The sequence below is a fragment of the Paramisgurnus dabryanus genome, chromosome 6 (assembly GCF_030506205.2).
Source record: "Paramisgurnus dabryanus chromosome 6, PD_genome_1.1, whole genome shotgun sequence".
In the NCBI taxonomy this organism is placed as follows: Eukaryota; Metazoa; Chordata; class Actinopteri; order Cypriniformes; family Cobitidae; genus Paramisgurnus; species Paramisgurnus dabryanus.
This window is the reverse complement of record NC_133342.1, coordinates 32,592,675-32,613,796: the sequence shown is the minus strand read 5'-3', so window position 1 is coordinate 32,613,796 and position 21,122 is coordinate 32,592,675. Positions and strand designations below refer to the sequence as shown.

Below are 21,122 nucleotides of genomic sequence, written 5' to 3'. Positions count from 1 at the left end.
ATAATCAAAGGCATTGCAGATATGTGGGAATTTATCTTTGTCTATAGGCAAATTAAAGTGAACAAACACTTAAGAGCTGAAATCAACCTAACCATTTAATCTGAACTGTATTACCATGGCTTGCCATCCACTTTACACAATGCAGTTGTTTTTAGTAATAAAATTAGAAAAATTGCCATTGGGAGAAACCTGAACAATGCTTAAACAATGCTAACATCATATGCCAAACCTGAATAAACTGCATAAAATGAATGATAAAAAAGAAATTCATAATGTGCCATCAGTTGTGGACTTGACCGGTCTTGAAGTAAAATTCCGAGACCTCTTTGTCTGAGACCGAGACGAGACAGAGTAAAAATGTGGTCGATTCCAAGACGAGACCAAGACCTTTAAAAAGTGGTCTTGAGACTGGTCTCAAGAACTACAACACTATTATACAATGTTGAACATGGCCATTTGTGGCTGCAATGAAAACACTGTTTTTGTGTGTTTCTCTTTAAATGCAAAGAAAGCTTCTGTTCCCCTTCTGGTATGCAAGTAGTGGGTGGAGCGCTTACACATGTACTTTAGACTTAACTACGAGTTGAACTACGGGATCATAAGGTGGAGTCTTTGAGCGGTTATGGTTGGGGTGTTATCAATGTGACATCACATTGCTAGGAGATCCTCAGGAGCCTGTTTTGTGTGACTGTTGCGGTTTAAAGGAGATTATACAAAGAAAATAGATGGATTTGTATAATAAAAGGATCTTTCTGCACACACACAATGGCGACTTATTTTCTGATAGAAACACATTTAAAAGTGCATTTTTTAGGTTAGGGTTTAATACTCTGACAACACTGCCAAACTAACATATAGCTGAATTTAGAGTCCAACAGCATGTGAATGGATGAATAAAAGCAAGGTAGTAGAGGCATAATTACATTTTTTTTATTTGGAATCATCACGTACATTTAACAAGCTTTGCTTCAAAGAAACAAACAAACAAACAAACACAGAAACAATAAAACGGGTAAAATGTTGTTTCTCACAAATTAGCTCTTTAGTCATGTTTAACCGCATAAACAGTAAAAAGAAAAAAACAACAACAACTAAAGATATCTGTTAGCTCCCACTAGAACAGTCAACTGGATAACTTTTGTGAATATTTCTTATTTTTATAGAGCAAGTTACATCCATGCTTGGACATCCTTTAATTCCCACCTCTGTTTCCTCCCCAGCCACCTCGGAAACCACCACCACCACCTCCTCCTCCTCCTCTATACCCTCCACCTCCCCTGTAACCACCCCCACCACGATACCCTCCTGACCCTCTGTAACCACCTCCACCACCCTGGTAGCCTCCACCCCCTCTGTATCCACCACCGCCTCCTCCTCTGTATCCACCACCTCGGTATCCACCACCACCACCTCCTCCGTATCCTCCTCCACGTCCCCCAAAGCCTCCACCTCCTCCTCCAAAGTCAGTACGAGCCATCTTGGGTGGTCGTGGACCATCTCCAAAGCTGTAAAACACGAAGAGGGACATCAACACAGTTATACATATAGTATGTAAAACATTCTTTACACCAGCAGTTCTTTATACCAAAAGGTCACAGAAATAAAACAAATGAGTTTGGTGTTCTTACCGTTTGTTAGTGGCCATGAGGTTCATACCCGCTGAAGAGGGTCTAGATACAAGCCGCATGACATTAAGCAAACGTTCGTTCATCGGATCCATATTTCTGATGTATTCCGGATCTTTGGTCACTTCGACCACCAGGGCTTCAAAAGCCGCCCTCATGGCCGCCACACCACCAGCTACATCATGGGGAATCCGCAATTTGATCCTACACAAAAAGAAGGAATTTTCTTTGAAGCACTTCCCATGCAATTCCTTTAAAATAGTTTTTTTTAGGATCAGGGCTGTTAACACAAACTGATTCCAGCACACCTGCAAGTGGCCTTGGGCAAAATGTATCTCTTCAATAGAAAGTAATATTGGGAGCACTTTGTGGTTCAACTTTTAAAACACGTACCACTCATCAAGTTCAACGATTTCTCCATTGGATGTGATCTTTTTTGAGCCAAGCAGAATAAGCTGAAGAGGGCTGACGAGAGTCATGGATTTGGCAGAGATAGCTCGGGTTCGGATCTGCAGTGATGAAAATTAAAGTGAGTAAAATATAAAATACGCTTCTATTTCAAACCTTGAGTGCGATTTTTAAACCAACCTTTTCCCCGAAGACAAAAAAGGGAGATGGGTATTGCATATCTTGGGTGGTGAAGGGACAGTTGACAGAGGATTTGTGTATAAGAGCATTTCGTCCCTCTGTGGTCAAGATCTTCCTTTTCTCTTTGTGATAACACACGTTGGGGTAAGAGCCAAATGTCAGCAGAGAGATCACCACATCCAAATTATTGTCTGGTCCCACAGTATTGAACAATTGATTCATGAGGCACTCTAAATGGAAAAAGATAAAAATCAACAGAAATTTAGCATCAACTCCAGAATTAACTCATTGCACAATGAAGTGTTTCTAGAAGCACTGTTCAACCTTCAGGGAAGCCCACGTTAACAAGGATCTCTTTCAGCTGGACTTTAGCCTCCCAGGTCATTCTCAAAGTGGGCATGTTGAGCCTCTTGTGTTCGCAAAACCGGATCTCTGCGTCCTCACCTCCCATCCTGAATACAACATAATAACAGATTTGCTCCAAGAAACCAAAATAATCAAAACTAGCAATTATGTCCACTTTCGGCCGCTTCTGTCGTGATTACGTTGAGGGGGTGGTCCGTGGGCGAGAGCCTCTGCTTTCGTTTAAACATGAGCGGGGGAGAACTGACAGGTTTAAATTGATGCAACTTAATATTATGTAAGAGTCACGGCTTGTTTTGATAGTAAACATGCTATACCCTGTTTACACCTTTGTTTAGCGGACCAAAACGCATCCAGGGCTCGCAAAATTTCAAAATCCCTGGTAGCCCTTCAGGCAGGCACTCTTCAGTTTTTGGTAGCCCAAAATGAATGCAAGTAGCCCAAATAAAAAAGACATTACTTTTAATGTAGAATATTGAGACAAAAACTCTAATAAAACACAAATAACACATAAAATTACATCAGTACAACTGAAGTGAAATGTCTATAAACTTCAAATTCTAAATCTGAAATATTAACTGAAGTCACAGGTAAGAAAATGCCACTTGACTTTGTGGGCATACCACAGGGTTCCTTAATTCGTTTTCAACACGGGCCAAATTTTGCCAATACAAAGCCAATAGGGCTATTCTTGTTGTCGTTTTGTTGCTGTTGTTTTTTAACAAACAAAAAACTGGATTTCCTTGCAAACCAACTGTTCTTGTTCATCTCCACACCAGATATACTCACCATCTCATGGGTCACAAAACTTACAGTTTGGATCATCCAGTTACAGATTGGATAATTTTTTCAATCAGAAAATAGGGGATACTGTCGCTTTAATGCTGCGTTCAGACCAGCCGCAGACGAGGCGTCAATGCGAGTGATTTCAATGTTAAGTCAATGTAAAGACGCGTTGACGCGGCTCGAATGAGGCGTTTAGCGTTGCGCGGTAGACAGGATTTCGTCTAGTTCACGCAAATGGCGCAAATTGAGCATTGCAGCGGGAAATGCGTGAGTTAAAAAATTTGAACTTTGGCAGAAAAACGCACCGCGTTAACCAATCAGGAGCTTGCTCTAGTAGTGATGTGATTACAGAAAGCGAGCGGAGGCACAGAAGCCCCTCCCATGACGTGAATTTCCGCGTGAATGTCTCAATGACAAGAAATTCCCGCACGAATGAAGCGAGTAAACTCAAAATGTTCAAGCGGCAAACTAGACACGGTATACGCGAATTTGACGTCTCAAACACTGCTGATGTGAACCCACGGTAAGAGCGATTCTGCACAGAGTCACAAATACTGTAGCATTTTTATTGATTCTCTTCACTGCCCGTACAATCTATAACACTTTGAAGGTCGCTGCGAAATGAAATTTTTTTTACGTGAGGATAGTTATGACTGACAGGACGAAGTTGGAGGATTTTGCACAAAAATTCTAAGACAAATCAGTACGAATTGGAGGGCTGTGACGATATATCGCGTTCCCTATTAAAAAGACCTGCCTGAAATCAATTCTGAATCGCAAGGCTCCGATTCTGTGTTTCATACACAGCTTGTGCGTGTACTATGGCTCTGTGATCAGTAGGAAGTCTTTATCAATCTAAAATCACTATGGATTTAAATTAAGTGAATTTAAAAAAGCAACACTCGTCAAACACAATCATTCAGAATATTCTTAATTATCATGAAATTACCTGAAACAACTGAAGAACAGCGATATAAATATTCCTGTAGACATTTTCTGGAATAGCGTTTGTAATGCTACTACTTCTGTGGCACAAATGGCTTTCTACACAAGAGCGCCCTCTGGCTTTTAAATGTGGCGGCATTTCACCGTAATGCATTCAAATTCATTCATTGAGAAAACGCGTATTTGCACGATTAATCATCACATCCCTAACCAATTGCTTCCTGTACTGCGGCTTCGCGCGAAAGTGAGCGTAAAACTCGAGTGCGCGCTTAAACGCAATTTATATACCCGATACCTGAATTTCATACACCACAATAACCCATCCTAATCTGTAATAAAAAACATTCGTTTATGTTTTAAGTGTATGTATAGATTACAGTCAGAAACCAGTCTAAAAGATTAACCTACTTAAGTCTGTGTCATTAATGTTAATCAAACAACTAATGACAAAGAGACAAATAGCTCTAAAAATAATAATATTTAATTTATTGTGTTATAATTCATTTAAATTTGATTTCTGTACCTAATGCTAATTTCAGACCTTATTAACTCTTTCACCGCCATTGACGAGATATCTCGTCAATTAAGAGAAAACGCTTTCCCGTCAATGACAAGATTTTCCGTCTTTCCGCAATACCGCTATTATCCACCAGGTGGCGCCCTTCCACAACTTCTTAAACCCGGAAGTATTGCCCTATGGCAAGCGGCTGCATGTCCGTGTCTGTTTTAAAGATCGCTCTGAATGGGATCTCTATGAAAAGTCCGTCACAAAAATGGAATTATCTCTGCTTTTTGCTCAAAATGTGGTGTTTTTGCAGAAACCTGCCCATATTCAAAAGCTGATTACAAAAGAACCACTAAAGGTAGGATGAAACGGTTTTTTTTGTTTGAAAGCAGAGGGTCTGTTCTTTCATTTGGTATATTGTATGTTTATATATTTAAAGAAGAACATTTTCTGGAAGGCATTAAACTTTGGTGAAAATCATGAAAAACGCTGGCGCTGGCTGGCAACTTTTTTGAAAAACGCTGGCGGTGAAAGAGTTAATGCACAACTTTGTTTTTTTTTTACAAATGTTTGCAATTTCTTTATTGTTTATTAGATTTTTCCCACCCGCTTTTTGCTGATCCGAAAAATGATCTGATCTGTGCCTCAAAAACTGTAATGTGATCCGAACTGTGAGTTTATTGATCCGTCACACACCCCTAGTAAAGTTAGTACACAGTGATAGCCATGAATGCAATTGTACTAATAATTGGCGTAATAATTTATTTTGTGTTTCGGTTTTCAGCCTTGGTTTACTTTTTTCGGTTTCGGCCAAAAATTTTCATTTCGGTGCATCCCTAATTTTGAAAGCCAAACTGCAAAGCACAATAGCCCAAGATGTCGGGCTAACGATTTTGCAAGCCCTGGCATCTTACTAACAGGTGTAAACAGCCAAGTGATCTAAATGTAGTAAGGTGATCTCCTAACTCACCTGACTTCATCCCAGGCCTGGAAAACAGAAAGTAAGGCCACGTGATCAGAGAAACGTGTGCCAGCAAAGTTCCTATGGACGTAGCCGAGACGCTTTCCCTCGCTGATGAAAGGCTCAGGGAAACAAGATGCTGCAGAGATAGTGCACGCTGCATCTCCAACACTATACGAATACAGTATACAGTAAATAAAATATGTTAAATATGCAAAAACACAGCAATATAAAAGTAAACAAAAATAGATTTTATTAGATTACATTACAGTAATAATGGTCGCAGGGGTCTCGTTTTTATAAACATGCACTTGTTTCATAAACAGCTTAGGTAGGATAAATAAACTCTTACTTAAAGATGCATCCCATAATCATCATCTTTCCCAGACGAGGTTCAATGGGCAGCTTGGCTAAGATGCGTCCCAGTGGAGTCAGCTCATCATTACTGTCTAAAGCAGGGGTTCTCAACGTTTACATTCAAAGGTCCAAATCTGAATTCTCATAATTTTCATAGGTCCAGAAAAACTTTATGTAAATCATTTGTTTATATAACAAATCAACACAAATAGTTTGGGAAAAAAATAAGTGTATTTTGCATTTAAAGTAAAAAAATTTTTTTAAACATAAACACAAGAAATATGCCAAAAGTAACCAGGTGCAAAATACAGAGCAACTTAACTAGAGAAATGGCACAGTTTGTTCTCCATCAGATGCATAAACCATGGCAAAAAAAGTGTGGTTGGTAGGCAGAGACACTGACCTAAATTAGGGGTGCGCCTATAAATTGGCTTATGATTCTTGCTATGCTTCTCAATGAATTACGGTAAAATGCCGCTACATCCAAAAGCCAGGGGGCGCTCTCGGGCAGAAACTTAATATGCACTGCAGACGAAGAACTAGACACACGCAGCTCAAGGAAATGTCTTAAGGATATATTTATATTGCTGTTCTTCAATCCTTTTCAGGTATTTTCATGATAATAAAGAATATGTATAAGATTATGTTTGACGAGTGTTGCCTTTTTAAATGCATGTTTTAAATGAATCAAACCAACAGTGATTTCAGATTGATAAGGACTTACTGATCAAAAGCCGTAGTACATGAAGTAGCTGTGCATAATATCTGGGTGTGATTCTCTTAAATCTAAAAAGAAAAAAAAACTAAACGAATAGTTTAAACGTTTAATGTGCATTTGTAAACTAGCAAATGCACACATTTAATCAATCACATAGAAATTAATGCACTTGTAATATGAAATGGACGCAGGTCCGGATCAAGTTCCCGTCGGGTCCGGATCCGGACCGGAGTCCGGACTTTGAGAACCCCTGGTCTAAAGCATCCAGCTCTGGAGGGCAATAAACACCCCATGTTTATTACATATTAAAAAGCACAACTGTAAACTGTAATTTGGTTAAAACATCCTACGACAGAAGCTGTACCTCTAAGCGTATGTTCTGCTTCAATTACAGCATCCAATGGAGGAGGCTCAATGGCTTTGGAGAGGAAGTGCCCGATGGCTCCCAGTCTCAGCAGCTTAATGCTTAGGGCAACCTCATGTAGCGGCGTGCGGAAGATTTCTGGAGTCATGTGGGTCTCCAGCCTGCAAGTCAATGCACTCGTATACTAATTTCTGCTACGGTAACACTCAAATAAAAATGGTACAAATAAAAGCGTACTTTTCGAAACGAGCTCTGCTGCACAGGTGGAAACAGAAGCCGGGTCTCACTCGGCCGGCTCGTCCCTTCCTCTGCTCGAGGTTGGTCTTGGAGGCCCATACCGTGGCATAGTTTGTCATGTTGTTATGAGAGGTGAACAACTTCACTTTTTGCCTGTGTGACACATTCAGTTTCATTAAATCATTTTAAAACACTTAAAAACCTCCTAAAGTTAAATAAATCACTTACTTGCAGGAGTCAAGGACGAAGACCACATCGTTGATGGTAATGCTGGTCTCTGCAATGTTGGTGGACAAAATGACCTGCAAGTCGATGGTAAAATTAGGCATAAGCATTTAAAAAAACCATCAAACATAATATGAATATATCCTGCAGACCTTAGTCACACCATCAGGTGTGGGCTCAAAGACTCTCCTTTGTTCCTCTCTGGGGATTTGAGAATGAAGTGGCAGGATTCTGTATTGCGGACCGCCTGAAAGACACACAACATGAATTACTATGATGAAGAGTAAGTGAAGCGTGGGCTGGTCAAAACATATGTATCAAACTCAAGTACAAGCGGAGTTACGGACCGAAGTGTGGGCTCATCTCCAGATGTTTCTGCATTGAATAGATGAGATTCCAGCCTGGCAGGAAGACCAGCACAGCCCCGGGTACTTTCAGCGTTTCAATGTACTTCAGCAACGCCTCGATCAGCTCAAAGGGAGTTTCCTTCTCATTTAGCTGGGACATGGCACGCTTGGTTTCTGGGCTATACTCGGGTCCACAAATAACATTACAGTTGACCTGGAGAAATTGCAAAACCATCACTTTAAAGTTCAAGACTTTGTGAGATGTCATGACAGCAGTTTTCTATCAAGGGATTATATATTTCCTGTTGGGACTGGACTCTTGAATAATACATCACAAATACAAAAGCCTAAAAATAATATATAATCCCCCGGTTTCACAGATAAGCTTTAGGGATAGTCCTAGGTTATAAAAACAAGCTGCCTCAACTGAAATAACTTGCACTGACAGATCTTAAAATATGCCAGTGCCATTGATTTGTCTGAAGATACACACCAGTAACCTCTTTTTTTAAGGCATGTTTATAAAAAAAAAATGCTTAAAAGGGACAATCCACTTTTTTGAAAATAGGCTCATTTTCCAGCTCCCCTAGAGTTTTACATTAGATTTTTACTGTTTTGGAATCAATTCAGCTGATCTCCGGGACCGGCAGTAGCACTTTTAGCATAGCTTAGCATAATCCATTGAATCTGATTAGACCATTAGCATCGTGCTAAAGAGTTTCAATATTTTTTCTATTTAGAACTTGACACTTCTGTAGTTGCATCATGTACTAAGACCGACAGAAAATAGCACGATGCTAATGGTCTAATCAGATTCAATGGATTATGCTAAGCTATGCTAAAAGTGCTAGCGCCAGACCCGGAGATCAGCAGAATTGATTCCAAAACGGTAAGAATCAAATGTTTAACTCTAGGGGAGCTGGAAAATTTTAGGCCTAGCCCTGGCTTTAGCTAAGCCTTGTCTGTGAAGGCAGGCCAATATATTTTAGAAGAGATCAGCAAATACTTCTTCATCTCCTCCTGCTCCCTCTTCATCTTTATCTTTTCTTTTCCTATCCATCGGTGGTGGTACAAACTGGGTCATCTGAATGCAGTCTTCCAGAAAATACTCTGAAAAATACAAATGTATCTTGTTGTTGAAAGAATCTACAATGTACCGTCCAGTATCATACAGTGCACTGTAAAATCAGCGTTTCTCACCTTGTACAGGATGTGCACGTCCATGCACCTCAATGACGGGACAGTTGAAGAAATATTCCTTAAACATGCTAGTGTCAATGGTGGCAGACATAAGGATGATGCGCACGTCAGGGTAGGCCTGGACCACATCTCTCAACACCACCAGCAGGAAATCAGACTGGAGAGAATAGCAAATAAAAGCCATAAGCTTGCCATTGATAGCACATCCGTATATTTATTGTGAACATTAGACTTACATTTAGGTCTCTTTCATGGATTTCATCCACAATCACATGACTGATGCCACGGATACCAGCTTCCAACTTTCTCAGCAACACTCCTGTGATGAACAGAGAATATTTTGAGAATAGTTGTTGTTAGACACAAAATATACTTCAGTATTTATAACGTTTTGTCTTTATTTATCCTCCGATAACATCCGCTCCAACACGAGCTCAAAAACAACAACCGGCTTTTCCGCCCTGGCTTCATAATAAAAGTCCCATTTTAGCTTCGGTAAAAGGTTATGTGAAATAATAAACAATATTTAGCATGGAGCTATAATATACATAAACACATTTTAATGTCTTAAACTTAACAAACTCCCACTCTTTAAAAAAAAAAATGTATAATGAAATAAATAACTTTCAATTAAACATACTAACAGGTCATACTGAACAACAACATTCTTGAACAAAAAAAAATACGACCTAGTATATTTTAACAAGCTCTCAAGTTTAACTCAAAGACAGACTTTGATTTAATTCAGTTTCCACTGTCCTTCACTCAGTGCCTTGAGTAACTGACAAGCTGATGCCCCTTTTTTGGTAAGGCAGTCTGCAAGTTGTTCTTTTGTGTTGTACCACAGTACTCGCTCAACTCTCTTTGTTTGGACAAGTTCTTTGATACTACTTATCTCCAGGCGGAGTCTTTTCTCTGAGACTGACTTTGTGGACTTAATTGCATCAGCAAGCGAATGATTGTCAGTGACACATATTATTGGTGGAGCATGTTCAGCATTACCAGTAGTTAGTTCTGAGAACAGTATGGACAGAAAAATAGAATTGTCAATTCCATCAGACATTGCCAATGTTTCACCCGCAAGTGTGCTCCGCACAACCCTCTTGACTCTCTTTGATTGCCAAGAAAGAGGTGAGAATTTTCCGTTCTCTCCCATTAAAAGAATCAGGTGCCCTCCTTGGGTGCCTCCATCTGAAAGATTTCCAAACGAAGCGTCGCTGAACACAATCATCTTAAGGGCACTGTCTCTGCCCAAGTGTTGGAAGTTTAGAATTACCTTCTTGGACTTAAGTTTGCACACTATTCGGTTTGCTTCATGGATTGTCTGCACAGTTGCATTTTTTATGTTTGATGTCAAATTGCTAGCATCAAATATGACATCTGGCCTGCTCTGTCTTGCCACCCAAAGAATTTGACCTATTTTGGACCTGAGCTGATCCTTTTCCTCCTCACAGAGAGGTGAGTCCTGTTCCACAGCTCGTGAAGGATCCATATGAATGGGTTGCATGTGTTGAATGTAGCTTTCCTGGTGTATTTGTACTTTTCTGTCAACAGTCACAAAATCTATTCCCACATAACAAAAGTGATCATGTTCCTCACGTCCAACTTGAAAAACAGATCTTAGATGTGGTACTACGGTGGTGGAGAAACTTTGTGTACCCCCCCATAAGAAGTCATCCACATGACAGGCAAGCACCCCAGTTACAATACAGTCCTGATCTAGCCAATAAAAAACAGCTGGATCGACCTTGGACATTTTTCCTCCTGCTTTCAGCACTATGTCTTTTACTTTATTGTACCAGTACAATGAAGCGTCTGCCAGACCATATACACACTTTTTTAGCTTCCATAATATTCCCTCACAGATAGCCTCAGGTGGAGGCCTGATGTAGATGTCACGTGACAGTTCTATTCCCTGCAGAAATGCTGATTTTATGTCCATAGAATGAAGTGTCCACTGTTTTTGACAAATAACTGCAACCAGCAGTCGAAGAGACTCAGAAGCACATGTGGGAGAATCTTTTTGTAGCTCTGACACATTTAACTCCTCAAAACCTCTGGCCACCAATCGTGCTTTCGGTACTATTCCAGTTAGTGTTTCTTTGAGAGTGCACACCCATCTGGTAGAGATGCACTTTTGTCCCTCATCCTGAACTTCCTCAAACACACTGTTATCTCTCCAGCTCTTCATCTCTTCTTGTTTGGCTAGGTCAAAGGATAGATCTTTTGTTACCAAGACATCCTCACTGACATTTGTGGCACTAACATCAGTAACAGCGGGCTCAATTTGAAGACCGTCTAAACATGATACATCAACTGAATCTTTACTGCCTGCAACATTAGTTGGTTCAATGAGCAGAAGGTTGTACCAGTTTTTGTATTTGCCTGTGGCTTTGCCTGCACGCCCTAGTACTTTTGCTGTGTGCAAAGCCCCACTGTCTCCGTCTTTGTATTTTAGAACTTGCCCTGTTTTTAAACGAACATCAGTTCCCTGCTCCGTATCACTTTGTGCCACTATGTCGTCACTAGTGTGTTGTGCTGCTACATTCAGATCTAAAGTTGATGCTCCTGTGTCCTCAGTTTGTATTGAACTCTGCTGTATTTCAGGTACAGTTTCTGTTCCCTCTGTGTTGTTGACAGCAGATCCTGTCATCTCCTGTCTTTGCATATTGTTTGTGTCAATTTCAGCATCATCCCTAGTGACATGTTGATCTCCGCTGTCTGTGTTTACTTTTCTTAGTCTGAGGTAGTGTACCCTAATGCAGGTTCCTCCATGTCTGACAAACACCACTGCACCGTCCTTGCCAATGACAACTCCTGGTCCTTTCCACTCTTGACAGTCAACTCTTTTGTAGTACACTTTGTCACCTCTTTCATATACCTCATCTGTCTGACGCAGTTGTTTACGTAGTGCTCTCCGTATTCTTTCCGAGCATTCTGCTTCTGTGAATGCCTTTCTCGATGCATGTAATGCAGAAATGTGTTTTGCCACCCACTCACTTTTCGTTGTGCCCTCTAAAGCTGGGGGCTTGTCGGTTAACACGGAGGGCAGGTTGGGATTCTGTCCAAACACCAACTGATGAGGACTATAGCCATGGACATTTTGCATGGTGTTCTTTGCCATAAGTGCCCAGTCCAATGCAGTGTCCCAGTCACAGCCGTTACTTGACTTCACTTTCATTATGATCTCTGTAAGTGTTTGGTTGTGTCGCTCTATAAGTCCATTGCTCCACGGGCTGTATGCTGCTGTTGTCTTTATTTCTATATTGAAATTTTCTGCCATGTCTCTAACCTCATCATTATTAAATTCTCCCCCATTGTCGCTAAACAGTTTCTGAGGTGGACCATGGACACTTATCCAGACATGGACAAAGTGTTTCACTATTTCAGAGGACTTCTTAGTGGTCAGTATGCTGCCTGCACTAAACCTTGTGAACTGGTCAATAATATGGAGATACCACATACCTGGTTTAAGTTCATGTAGATCTACTGCAACAGTTTCATTGTACTGAGATGCCAGTGGTAGGCCAACAGCAGGCTTTGGTTTGGTCTTACTGTATTTTTGACATGTTTCACATTCACTCACAATTTTCTCCAGAATGAAACTACATTCTGTATCTTTATTTCCAGAGTTAGTAAGAAGTCTTTGCAGTCTGTCAACAGAAGCATGACCAAATTGTCTGTGAAGCTTCATCAGGATTTTGTGTTTTTCTGCTGAGCTCATTTTGTCTGAAATTGTCAGTATTTCCTCGTCACACTGACTTTGTGCATCCGCATTCTTTTGTTCCGTAAGAGTGACATCTTCATCAACTACCAAGACACAGTCATCACTTTGAATGTTTTTCTTTTCATTGTCCATAATGTTGACACAGTAATGACCAGAGCTTGTAAAGTCTAGTTTTACAGGTTGACTGAACATCACCGCACTGTCATTTTCCATATCTAGCACTGTCCCTGCTCTTTTCATGGATGCCTTGCTCAAGAGTAATGGAATGTTCGCTGGCACGACTTCAGTTTCAATATGACACCTAGTTTTTCCAATCTTTGCAGGAATTTTTAACTTTCTGTTGGAATAGACCACTTTTCCATCACCAAACTTAAAGGGTCTGTGACTGTGAGTTTCTGTTTTCCTCAGGTCTTTTATCTCATTTTGGCTTAGTTCAGCAATGTAGCTATTTATCCATTCCTGTCCACACACAGTCCGTGTGCATGCAGTGTCTATTATTGCTGAGCCGAAACACTCTGTCATAAATATTTCTGCTTCAGTGGGTGACTCTTTTGTATACAGAGTAATGTTGCACTCCTCCATATCATTTGTTTCACAATCTTCAGTAAGTTTGACTTGCTCACCTCTGTGTGGACAGTCTTTGGCCCAGTGGAAAGTGCTTTGACAGACAGCACATTTTGATCTGCGTCCATACCTGTCCAGGGGGTTAGTGCCAGGCAGTGGTGTCTTTTGCTGAACATTTTGCGACCATGGCTTGCTCCTTTGTCGCCTTTGTTCTGTTACATATGCTGTTTCCTGATTAATCCCCACTGTAGAAGCAGACTTTCCTCCAAAAATCCTCTTCAGTGCTGACTTCATTGACGCAAAATTCAAATCTGTACATGCTGTCAGTGCCAACTGTCGATCTTTTACGTCTAAGCACGCAGTGTCCAGCAGTTTGAATGCTAATACTGCATCGGGAAGCTCCATCTTATATTTACGCATCCGCGAGTACCGCTGTTCAAAATCAATGATATAGTCTGTCATGGAAACACTGCTATCTTTGATAATCCGGTCAAAGCTCGAGTACGCCTCGTAAACTTGGTCCTTTTCTTCTTTGAGAAACAAGTCATCGAGTTTCGTAAGTAAAGTGTTCATGCCAGTGTCCTCATTCAGATCGTCTACCGGTATTTCCATCGCCGTTTCTCTCGCTCTTCCCGACAGCGCCAAAGCCACAGCGAGCGCCTGTTTTTTCTTTTCGAGTTCTGTAACTCTGGTCCAAATCGCGACTTCATTCTTCCAACTTTCATAGGATTTTCCTTCATCAAAGGTTGGCGGTACTCTATAGTTGCTAACCATCCTCTGCTACCAATGTTAGACACAAAATATACTTCAGTATTTATAACGTTTTGTCTTTATTTATCCTCCGATAACATCCGCTCCAACACGAGCTCAAAAACAACAACCGGCTTTTCCGCCCTGGCTTCATAATAAAAGTCCCATTTTAGCTTCGGTAAAAGGTTATGTGAAATAATAAACAATATTTAGCATGGAGCTATAATATACATAAACACATTTTAATGTCTTAAACTTAACAGTTGTTATACTGCACAATTCCATCAGGATCAAAGCTATGTAAGAGTGGGACTGAAAAATGAGTGTGTCTGACAAAGTCTATTTCTTCAGTGCGTTATAGTGCAATAAGAGAATAAGTGGCACGTACCGACTGTACAGAAAAGGATGCTGGCGTGAGGTCTGGGTAGTGCCGACTCGAAACGCACGCTGTAGCCGCAGCTTTTCCCCACCTCTTCTCCTCTTTCGAAGGCCACACGTTCCGACACCGACACAGCACTGATCCTCCTTGGCTAACAGGATGAGCAATGGAGATTAGTCACGATACAAATCTCCTTACGGTGGCAGACAAAACAAATAATCCCCATTGCAACAATTCTTCTCACCTGAGTAACAATGATGTTGCATTCAGATGCCTTGCCTCCCTTTACGAACTCATCCAGTATGTATTGAGGGATTTGGGTGGTTTTTCCACAGCCAGTGGCTCCTCGGATGATGACCACAGAGTTATTGTGAATAGCGCCCATGATTTCTTTCTCAAAGTTCTTTACAGGCAGCTGATTTCTTTCTGCTAGAGTCTATCAAAGAAACAGTTGTTTTAAGGAGTTATCATTTATAATTTTTTTAATTATGCTATAAAATCTTCCCTTAAGGCCGAAGTATTATTTTACGCGTATACGTGACACAATTTTTGTGAAAAGTGGAGTGGGTGTGTACTGTACGTGCACCACCGGATTTTTGTAGGACACGCATGCACTTACAGAATAATTATTTAATGCAAATGCATTGCATTTGTCACATGCGTTGAACATCTGTGTACAAGTACAAGTCAAATAAACTATACTTTGCAAGGCCGTGAGGGTGCGTTCACGTAAAAAAAAGAGGCTATACTTTGGGCTGTAGGCATCAATTAAGCCCATGTTGAACTTGATCTAAAAAATGCTTTTAAGTAAAGGTGTTTCAGGATGATGTGGATTAAGGACCTTAAGTGATGTACACGTTTGAGGGTATGTTTTAGCTCACCACTTGCAGATTCCTGTCCTGCTCCAGTTGATAGTTGAGCTCGCTCAGCAGGTCCATGTTGATCTGTTCTGGGGTGCACTGGAAACCGGATAAACACAGTTTAAACGCCACGAAAACTTAAGAAATAAAAAAAATGCTCATTGCATGACTGCAGACTCACAAAGGCCAGTGGTCCTTCATCGATGTTGCTACTGGTCCAGGGGTTCCAGTTGACCTGTGGAGGAGACCACGGCACCACTCCTGCAGTGCTCTGCCTTTGTGAAGGTTCAAACTGAGCCAACTTCCCTTGAACCAGAGACACAGGACTGTTGGGATCCTGAGGCTAAAGCAGAACACAAACACACAAGGTTTTTTAACGTACCACATCTTTACTCTATAATACAAAAAAAAAATAGGCAGGCCAACACTTACGGGTGGAGGGATCTGGAGCCCAAGTTCCTGCACGATGCTCATTACTTGATTTGGTAGATCGTCGCTAAGATTTACTTCATATACGTCCAACTGTAATAGAAACACCAGACAGTTTGTTGAGTCGGTAACCACACAGGTCTAAAATCTGGTTGGATTAGGGGTGATGTAATTACAGTTTCTCCGTCTTTCTTCTTGGTCTGCCCTGTGTAGGCTTCGATGACCCCTAGATGGTAAAGCTGACGGACCAGAGACAACGCACAGGACTGGGCAGCCAGCTTCTTAGTTGAGCCGTGTTCACGAGCAAAAATCTCTAGATAAGACGGATGGCATTAGCAAGAACACATTAATCAATGACAGACACACTTGGATTGTTTGGTGTCTGATCACTTTAATTATTCAGTATAGCAGTGTCCTCGATCATGTCATATGCAGAAAGCTTCAAATTGATACTTACTTCTACCGAGTTGCCTTACAAAGAGTGTCATCTCGGCAATAAAACTCCTAAAACAGAGTAAGATATAAAATCAAAATGTCCAAACATGGGATTAGCCTAACAATAGCTGCGTTTCCATTACAGATTTGCACAAAACTATAAGATTATTTACTAAATGTCGACAAAAAACTATCGCCAAATGACAGCGTTCCCAGTAACCGATGATATGCGACTGAAATGTTGTTTATTCTCCACGTCATAATTCATCATGTCGACTGATGTTGGTAGGTTTACCAATTTCACATCAACCACACTAGGCATTATGCTGTGTTCACACCAGATGCGGTAAAGGCGTCAAGCGCGAGTTAGTTCAAATGTTAATGCAATGTAAAGACGCGTTTATGCGCGTCTGGAGATCTCGTGGCGAATGAGGCGTTTAGCACCTTAGACGCGAATCTGCCACGTTCACGCGACTGACGTGGGAATGAAGCGATTTGACGCGGGAAACGTCAAAATCTGAACGTTGGCGGAAATTCGCACCACGTTAACCAATCAGGACCTTGCTCTAATAGTGACGTGATTACAGGAAGCAAGCGGAGTTGCAAAAGCCCCTCTTATGACGCGCATTTGCGTGTTAATGTCTTGAATGACTAAAATTTCACGCCCGAATGAAGCGAGTAAACTCAAAATGTTCAAGCATCCAACTATGTGCGAATAGCGCATTTTTGCCGCGTTTGGTGTGAATCCAGGTTTATTTTTAACCCAAGGAGACATAAAAGTATTATCCAAACATTAAAGCCAAGGAAAGTCCTTTATACTTAGGAGCAGCAACATATAGGCGTTTCTTGGAGGTAATAGTACATTATTTTAAATCAAAAGAGATGTAGGAGTGTAATCCAAACATTATTTGCAAGTAGTGATGCACCGATGTATCGGCCGCCGATATTTATCAGCCGATTTTTGATGAATTTGAAACCATCGGCATATCGGCAATAGCACGAGAAAGGCAGCTACCGATTGTTTATTAATTAACCGCATAAAGAAATCCATTATATGTAAAAAATTAGTAAATGTCGTTAATAAAATAAATGCTGAATAGCAAAAACCACGTTTGAAGGTTGTCATGTTGTCTTATTATATTTGTTTTAGCTTAATTTGTACCTCTCTTATTATGTCGGTCAGTTGAATGTTAATTAGATCCAATCCATGTTCAGTTAAAAATAATTTGATGCATAAATAAACTAGCTAATAGACCAACTGTATAGTATTGCATACAAGTGTTTAATATCGGTATCGGCCAGAAGTTGTCTGTTTGAATTGGTATCAGCCCAAAAAATCCTAACAGAAGTCTGTTATACTTGGGAGCATCCCAGATGTTTCAGGGAGGTTTTAGTACATACCTCATCATCTTTAAATAATGATTATGTGACTTACTTACATCAGGTGACCTGGAAATGCGAATAAACTTTTCCATTGCAGTTTTGCGAAATACACCTCTTCCGAATTGCCAGAAAAAACAGCTCGAGTGTGTAAATGGGAATTTTTGCGAAATTGCGAATATGTGAAAATAAGGCCAATGGAAACGCGTCATTGCGCAATTTGAAGGGTAATAGAAACGCAGCTAATGGTTAACATAACATGAAAACGTACAAAAGGACAATATACAAACTGACCTCTTAGTGGAAGAGCACAAGTGCTCAGACTAACAGCCAGAGGAGTTTACAGGATTACCCCAACAGGTTTGTTTTTCTGCCAGACTTCAAAACAGGCAGTCATTTCCTCTCTAGGTCATGGAGGCCTCAACCCCTACTGGACGAGCGACACCAGAAATCACAACCAGACATTAATATTTCTCTCCCGCCCCAACATTCAACCAATCACAGACTTCACCATGTGACCTCTTAGTGCAGCCTAAGTCATGTCACATGTTTGTCCCTATGTAAGGTTGTGATTTCTGGCATCTCTATTGTCCGCTTTCTAGATTGGATGTATTCAATTTGTGAATCTCAAAACAAACATGTCCAGATCACATTTCACCAATCATACAAGTAAAAAATATTAAAAAAAAAACGCATGTCTCTTTTCTTGTGCTATGACAATGAAGAGTTAAAACAGACCTAAAATATAGTTTTCGTTCACATTACTATTATTAATTCATTTCGTTTTGGGGCTTAAAAAGATCTGGATATATTCTTGACAAGTTTTGTAAGATTCACATATGGCATTAAAAATCTTAAGGGAACTTCCAAGAGTTTGCTTTCTCTTTAAGTTCTTCGAGATCTCCTGGAGGTTAAATGCACATCAAGGAGTTCTCTTGAATTGCTTCAGTCTAGCAGAAAAACAAACCCTCAAAATCTATAAATATACACCTGTACATTTCTTAAATGGGTGAAATAAACAAAATGAAAGTAAAATGGTTAAAACTCAAATGTTGTAGTAAATAGATATATTTGATGGAGCCACCCTGACCTGTTGTGATCCGGTCCCACTTGGCTATACTTGTAGTCTGTTTGGTTTTTCTCTTTTTGAAAGAACTGGTTCAGACGGGCCTTTGCGTTATCCAGAGTCCAGTTCCCATGCAGGCCAGCATTCAGATCAACCTCTTCAGATTCATAGGTCTTAAATGAAAATGCAAACAAGAATAAGTTACAAGATACAGAACCATACGATGATGATGATGATGATCAGGTTGCAAACCCACCGCTTTTGCATCCTGTTCCTCTTTTCTGGAGTAATAGTCTTGGAGATTGGCTCCTCGCTCCCATTGGGCATTGTTCATGCCAGAGTAACCCAAACCTGTGATCCCAGGGACAGGTGCAGAACATTCAGACTCTGAAAAACAGGAAGGACATCTGCATTAGAACTGATCATCCTAGTTAATCTATGTTAAATTGTATAACTTAAGTATTGTACCTTGTCCTTTTGTTTCCCCAATTTCAGACTTCACAGCCAGATGTGGTGGCAGTGGACAATTGGATGGAAGATTTCCAAACCCACTTCCTCCTTCACCTCCATCACCCCCATTTCCTCCATCAGGCATGCTGACCTGAACAGAAAACATCCAGATGAAGTGTTAGCTATATCACATAATAAATATGGTATCATTTTTTTTTATGAACATTGAGGTTGTACGGACCCCTAAAGCAGGTACATCACAAGCATTGATCTCTTTTGTCCTGACAAGATAATTCACAAAATCTCGGGCAGCATTGGTCTGAGCATCCTTCTTGTTGGTGGAGTTTCCCATGCCGATGTAATTGTAACCCTCAACACGCACCTTTAGACAAAGCAGATGGTTTACATTCAGCACAGTATTTACATACACTCGGAGCTAAACTTGCATATAAATTGACGAAATGGTCGACTATTTTCTCACCTCACACGTGAATTTCTGTCTGTTTTTATTTCCAGCTGCTCGGATGTCATAGTTAGGCGTTATCTTCTTTTTCCCACAAAAAACATATAGGAAGTTTTTAATGTCCGCCATGGTTGAAGGCCTGCAAGAAAAATATGTCGATGTTACGATTAAAATTCATTCATAAAAACTTAACAGTAACCGAAGATAACACTGTTCAGCAGCTAGTTTTGTTCGCAGGTAATGCGGCACAATCAATGGGCTAACGCTAGCTAACGTTAGCCAAATAACCGACCGGACTTACGGTCATATCCGCTTCACAATATAAAAATTACTGACTAGTAAACGAACTATTAAATACCAAACTATTAGTTGTTTACAACATACCTGGCAACGAGCCTTTTCTGCTATTGCACTTAGGTTGTTTAGAAAAATGCGTATGGTACAGACAGAGAAGGCCACCATAGAAGTGCGCATGCGCAGTACAGAACCGGAAGGCAAACCCTCCTTCTTCTTTTGATTTTATGGCGGGTTGCGAACCAACTTCATAGGTGCATACCGCCGCCACCTACTGTGATGGAGTGTAAAGAGATTTAACTATATTTTATATTTTTAATCCACTCATCCTAATAAATTCAATTCAATTTTATTTATATAGCGCTTTTCACAATTGTTTAATTGTTTCAAAGCAGCTTTACATTAATAAATGCAGGAAAAAAACACAGAAAAACTATAAACAGCAGAATACAGGGGCTAAGATTAACCATATACTAGCGAGTGTAGTAAAAATGTAACGTATGTAAGAGGGTGCTAAGTTGAGCCAATGTCAGCAGACTCCCCGGGGTCTAAAGGTTGAATTTATCCTTTTCCCTGCATTTGATCCATCGATTAAAATTTCATTTAATGTGAAATCTTGGTTTCCCAGTGATTGCAGTTCCTCCTTTCATATAGGCCTACATTACACCAGTGGTTCTCCTACTTTTTTGGCATGCTATAATTGGGTCCCCAGTGCTTCTATCAACCTAGAAAATGTGAAAAAGATCAACCCAGTAACTTAGTTTTGGTAAACCATTTTCTACAAGCACATGGAAAAAAATAGCTCTCCTTATGATGTCATAAGGAGCTCTTATTATAAAACCACCCCTTAATCTGCACCATCCAACCACAGCACTGCCATTTAGTGCAGAGAGATTTTTTGCTCGCACCAACAAAGTGTCAATTTTAACATGTTAAAATAAATTATCTATATGGTATTTTGAGCTAAAACTTCACATATGTTATTTGACATCTTAAAAATGTCTTGTGACATGGCCCCTTTAAAAGTGTAAACTGTAAACAGTGATATACAAATAAAGTTGAATTCAAGTAGGTGGTTCATCTTAGTTATTTACCATGAAATTT

General features: G+C 40.3%; 1 protein-coding gene across 1 annotated transcript; it reads right to left on the bottom strand.

Moving 5' to 3' along the window:
• Window positions 1-908: 908 nt before the first annotated feature.
• dhx9 (DEAH (Asp-Glu-Ala-His) box helicase 9) lies at window positions 909-20,224 on the bottom strand. Its single transcript, XM_065276630.1, is given in 28 exon segments — window positions 909-1,505; window positions 1,629-1,829; window positions 2,019-2,134; window positions 2,214-2,443; window positions 2,538-2,665; window positions 5,783-5,944; window positions 6,126-6,264; window positions 7,213-7,373; window positions 7,450-7,602; window positions 7,678-7,751; window positions 7,827-7,921; window positions 8,022-8,235; window positions 9,028-9,131; window positions 9,222-9,378; window positions 9,458-9,540; window positions 14,651-14,792; window positions 14,886-15,077; window positions 15,523-15,600; window positions 15,683-15,844; window positions 15,934-16,023; window positions 16,107-16,243; window positions 16,388-16,434; window positions 18,836-18,984; window positions 19,068-19,198; window positions 19,280-19,412; window positions 19,503-19,643; window positions 19,743-19,863; window positions 20,109-20,224. Coding segments are annotated over 27 exon segments (3,843 nt in total). The 5' UTR covers window positions 19,854-19,863; window positions 20,109-20,224; the 3' UTR covers window positions 909-1,192.
• Between the last annotated feature and the right edge of the window lie 898 nt (window positions 20,225-21,122).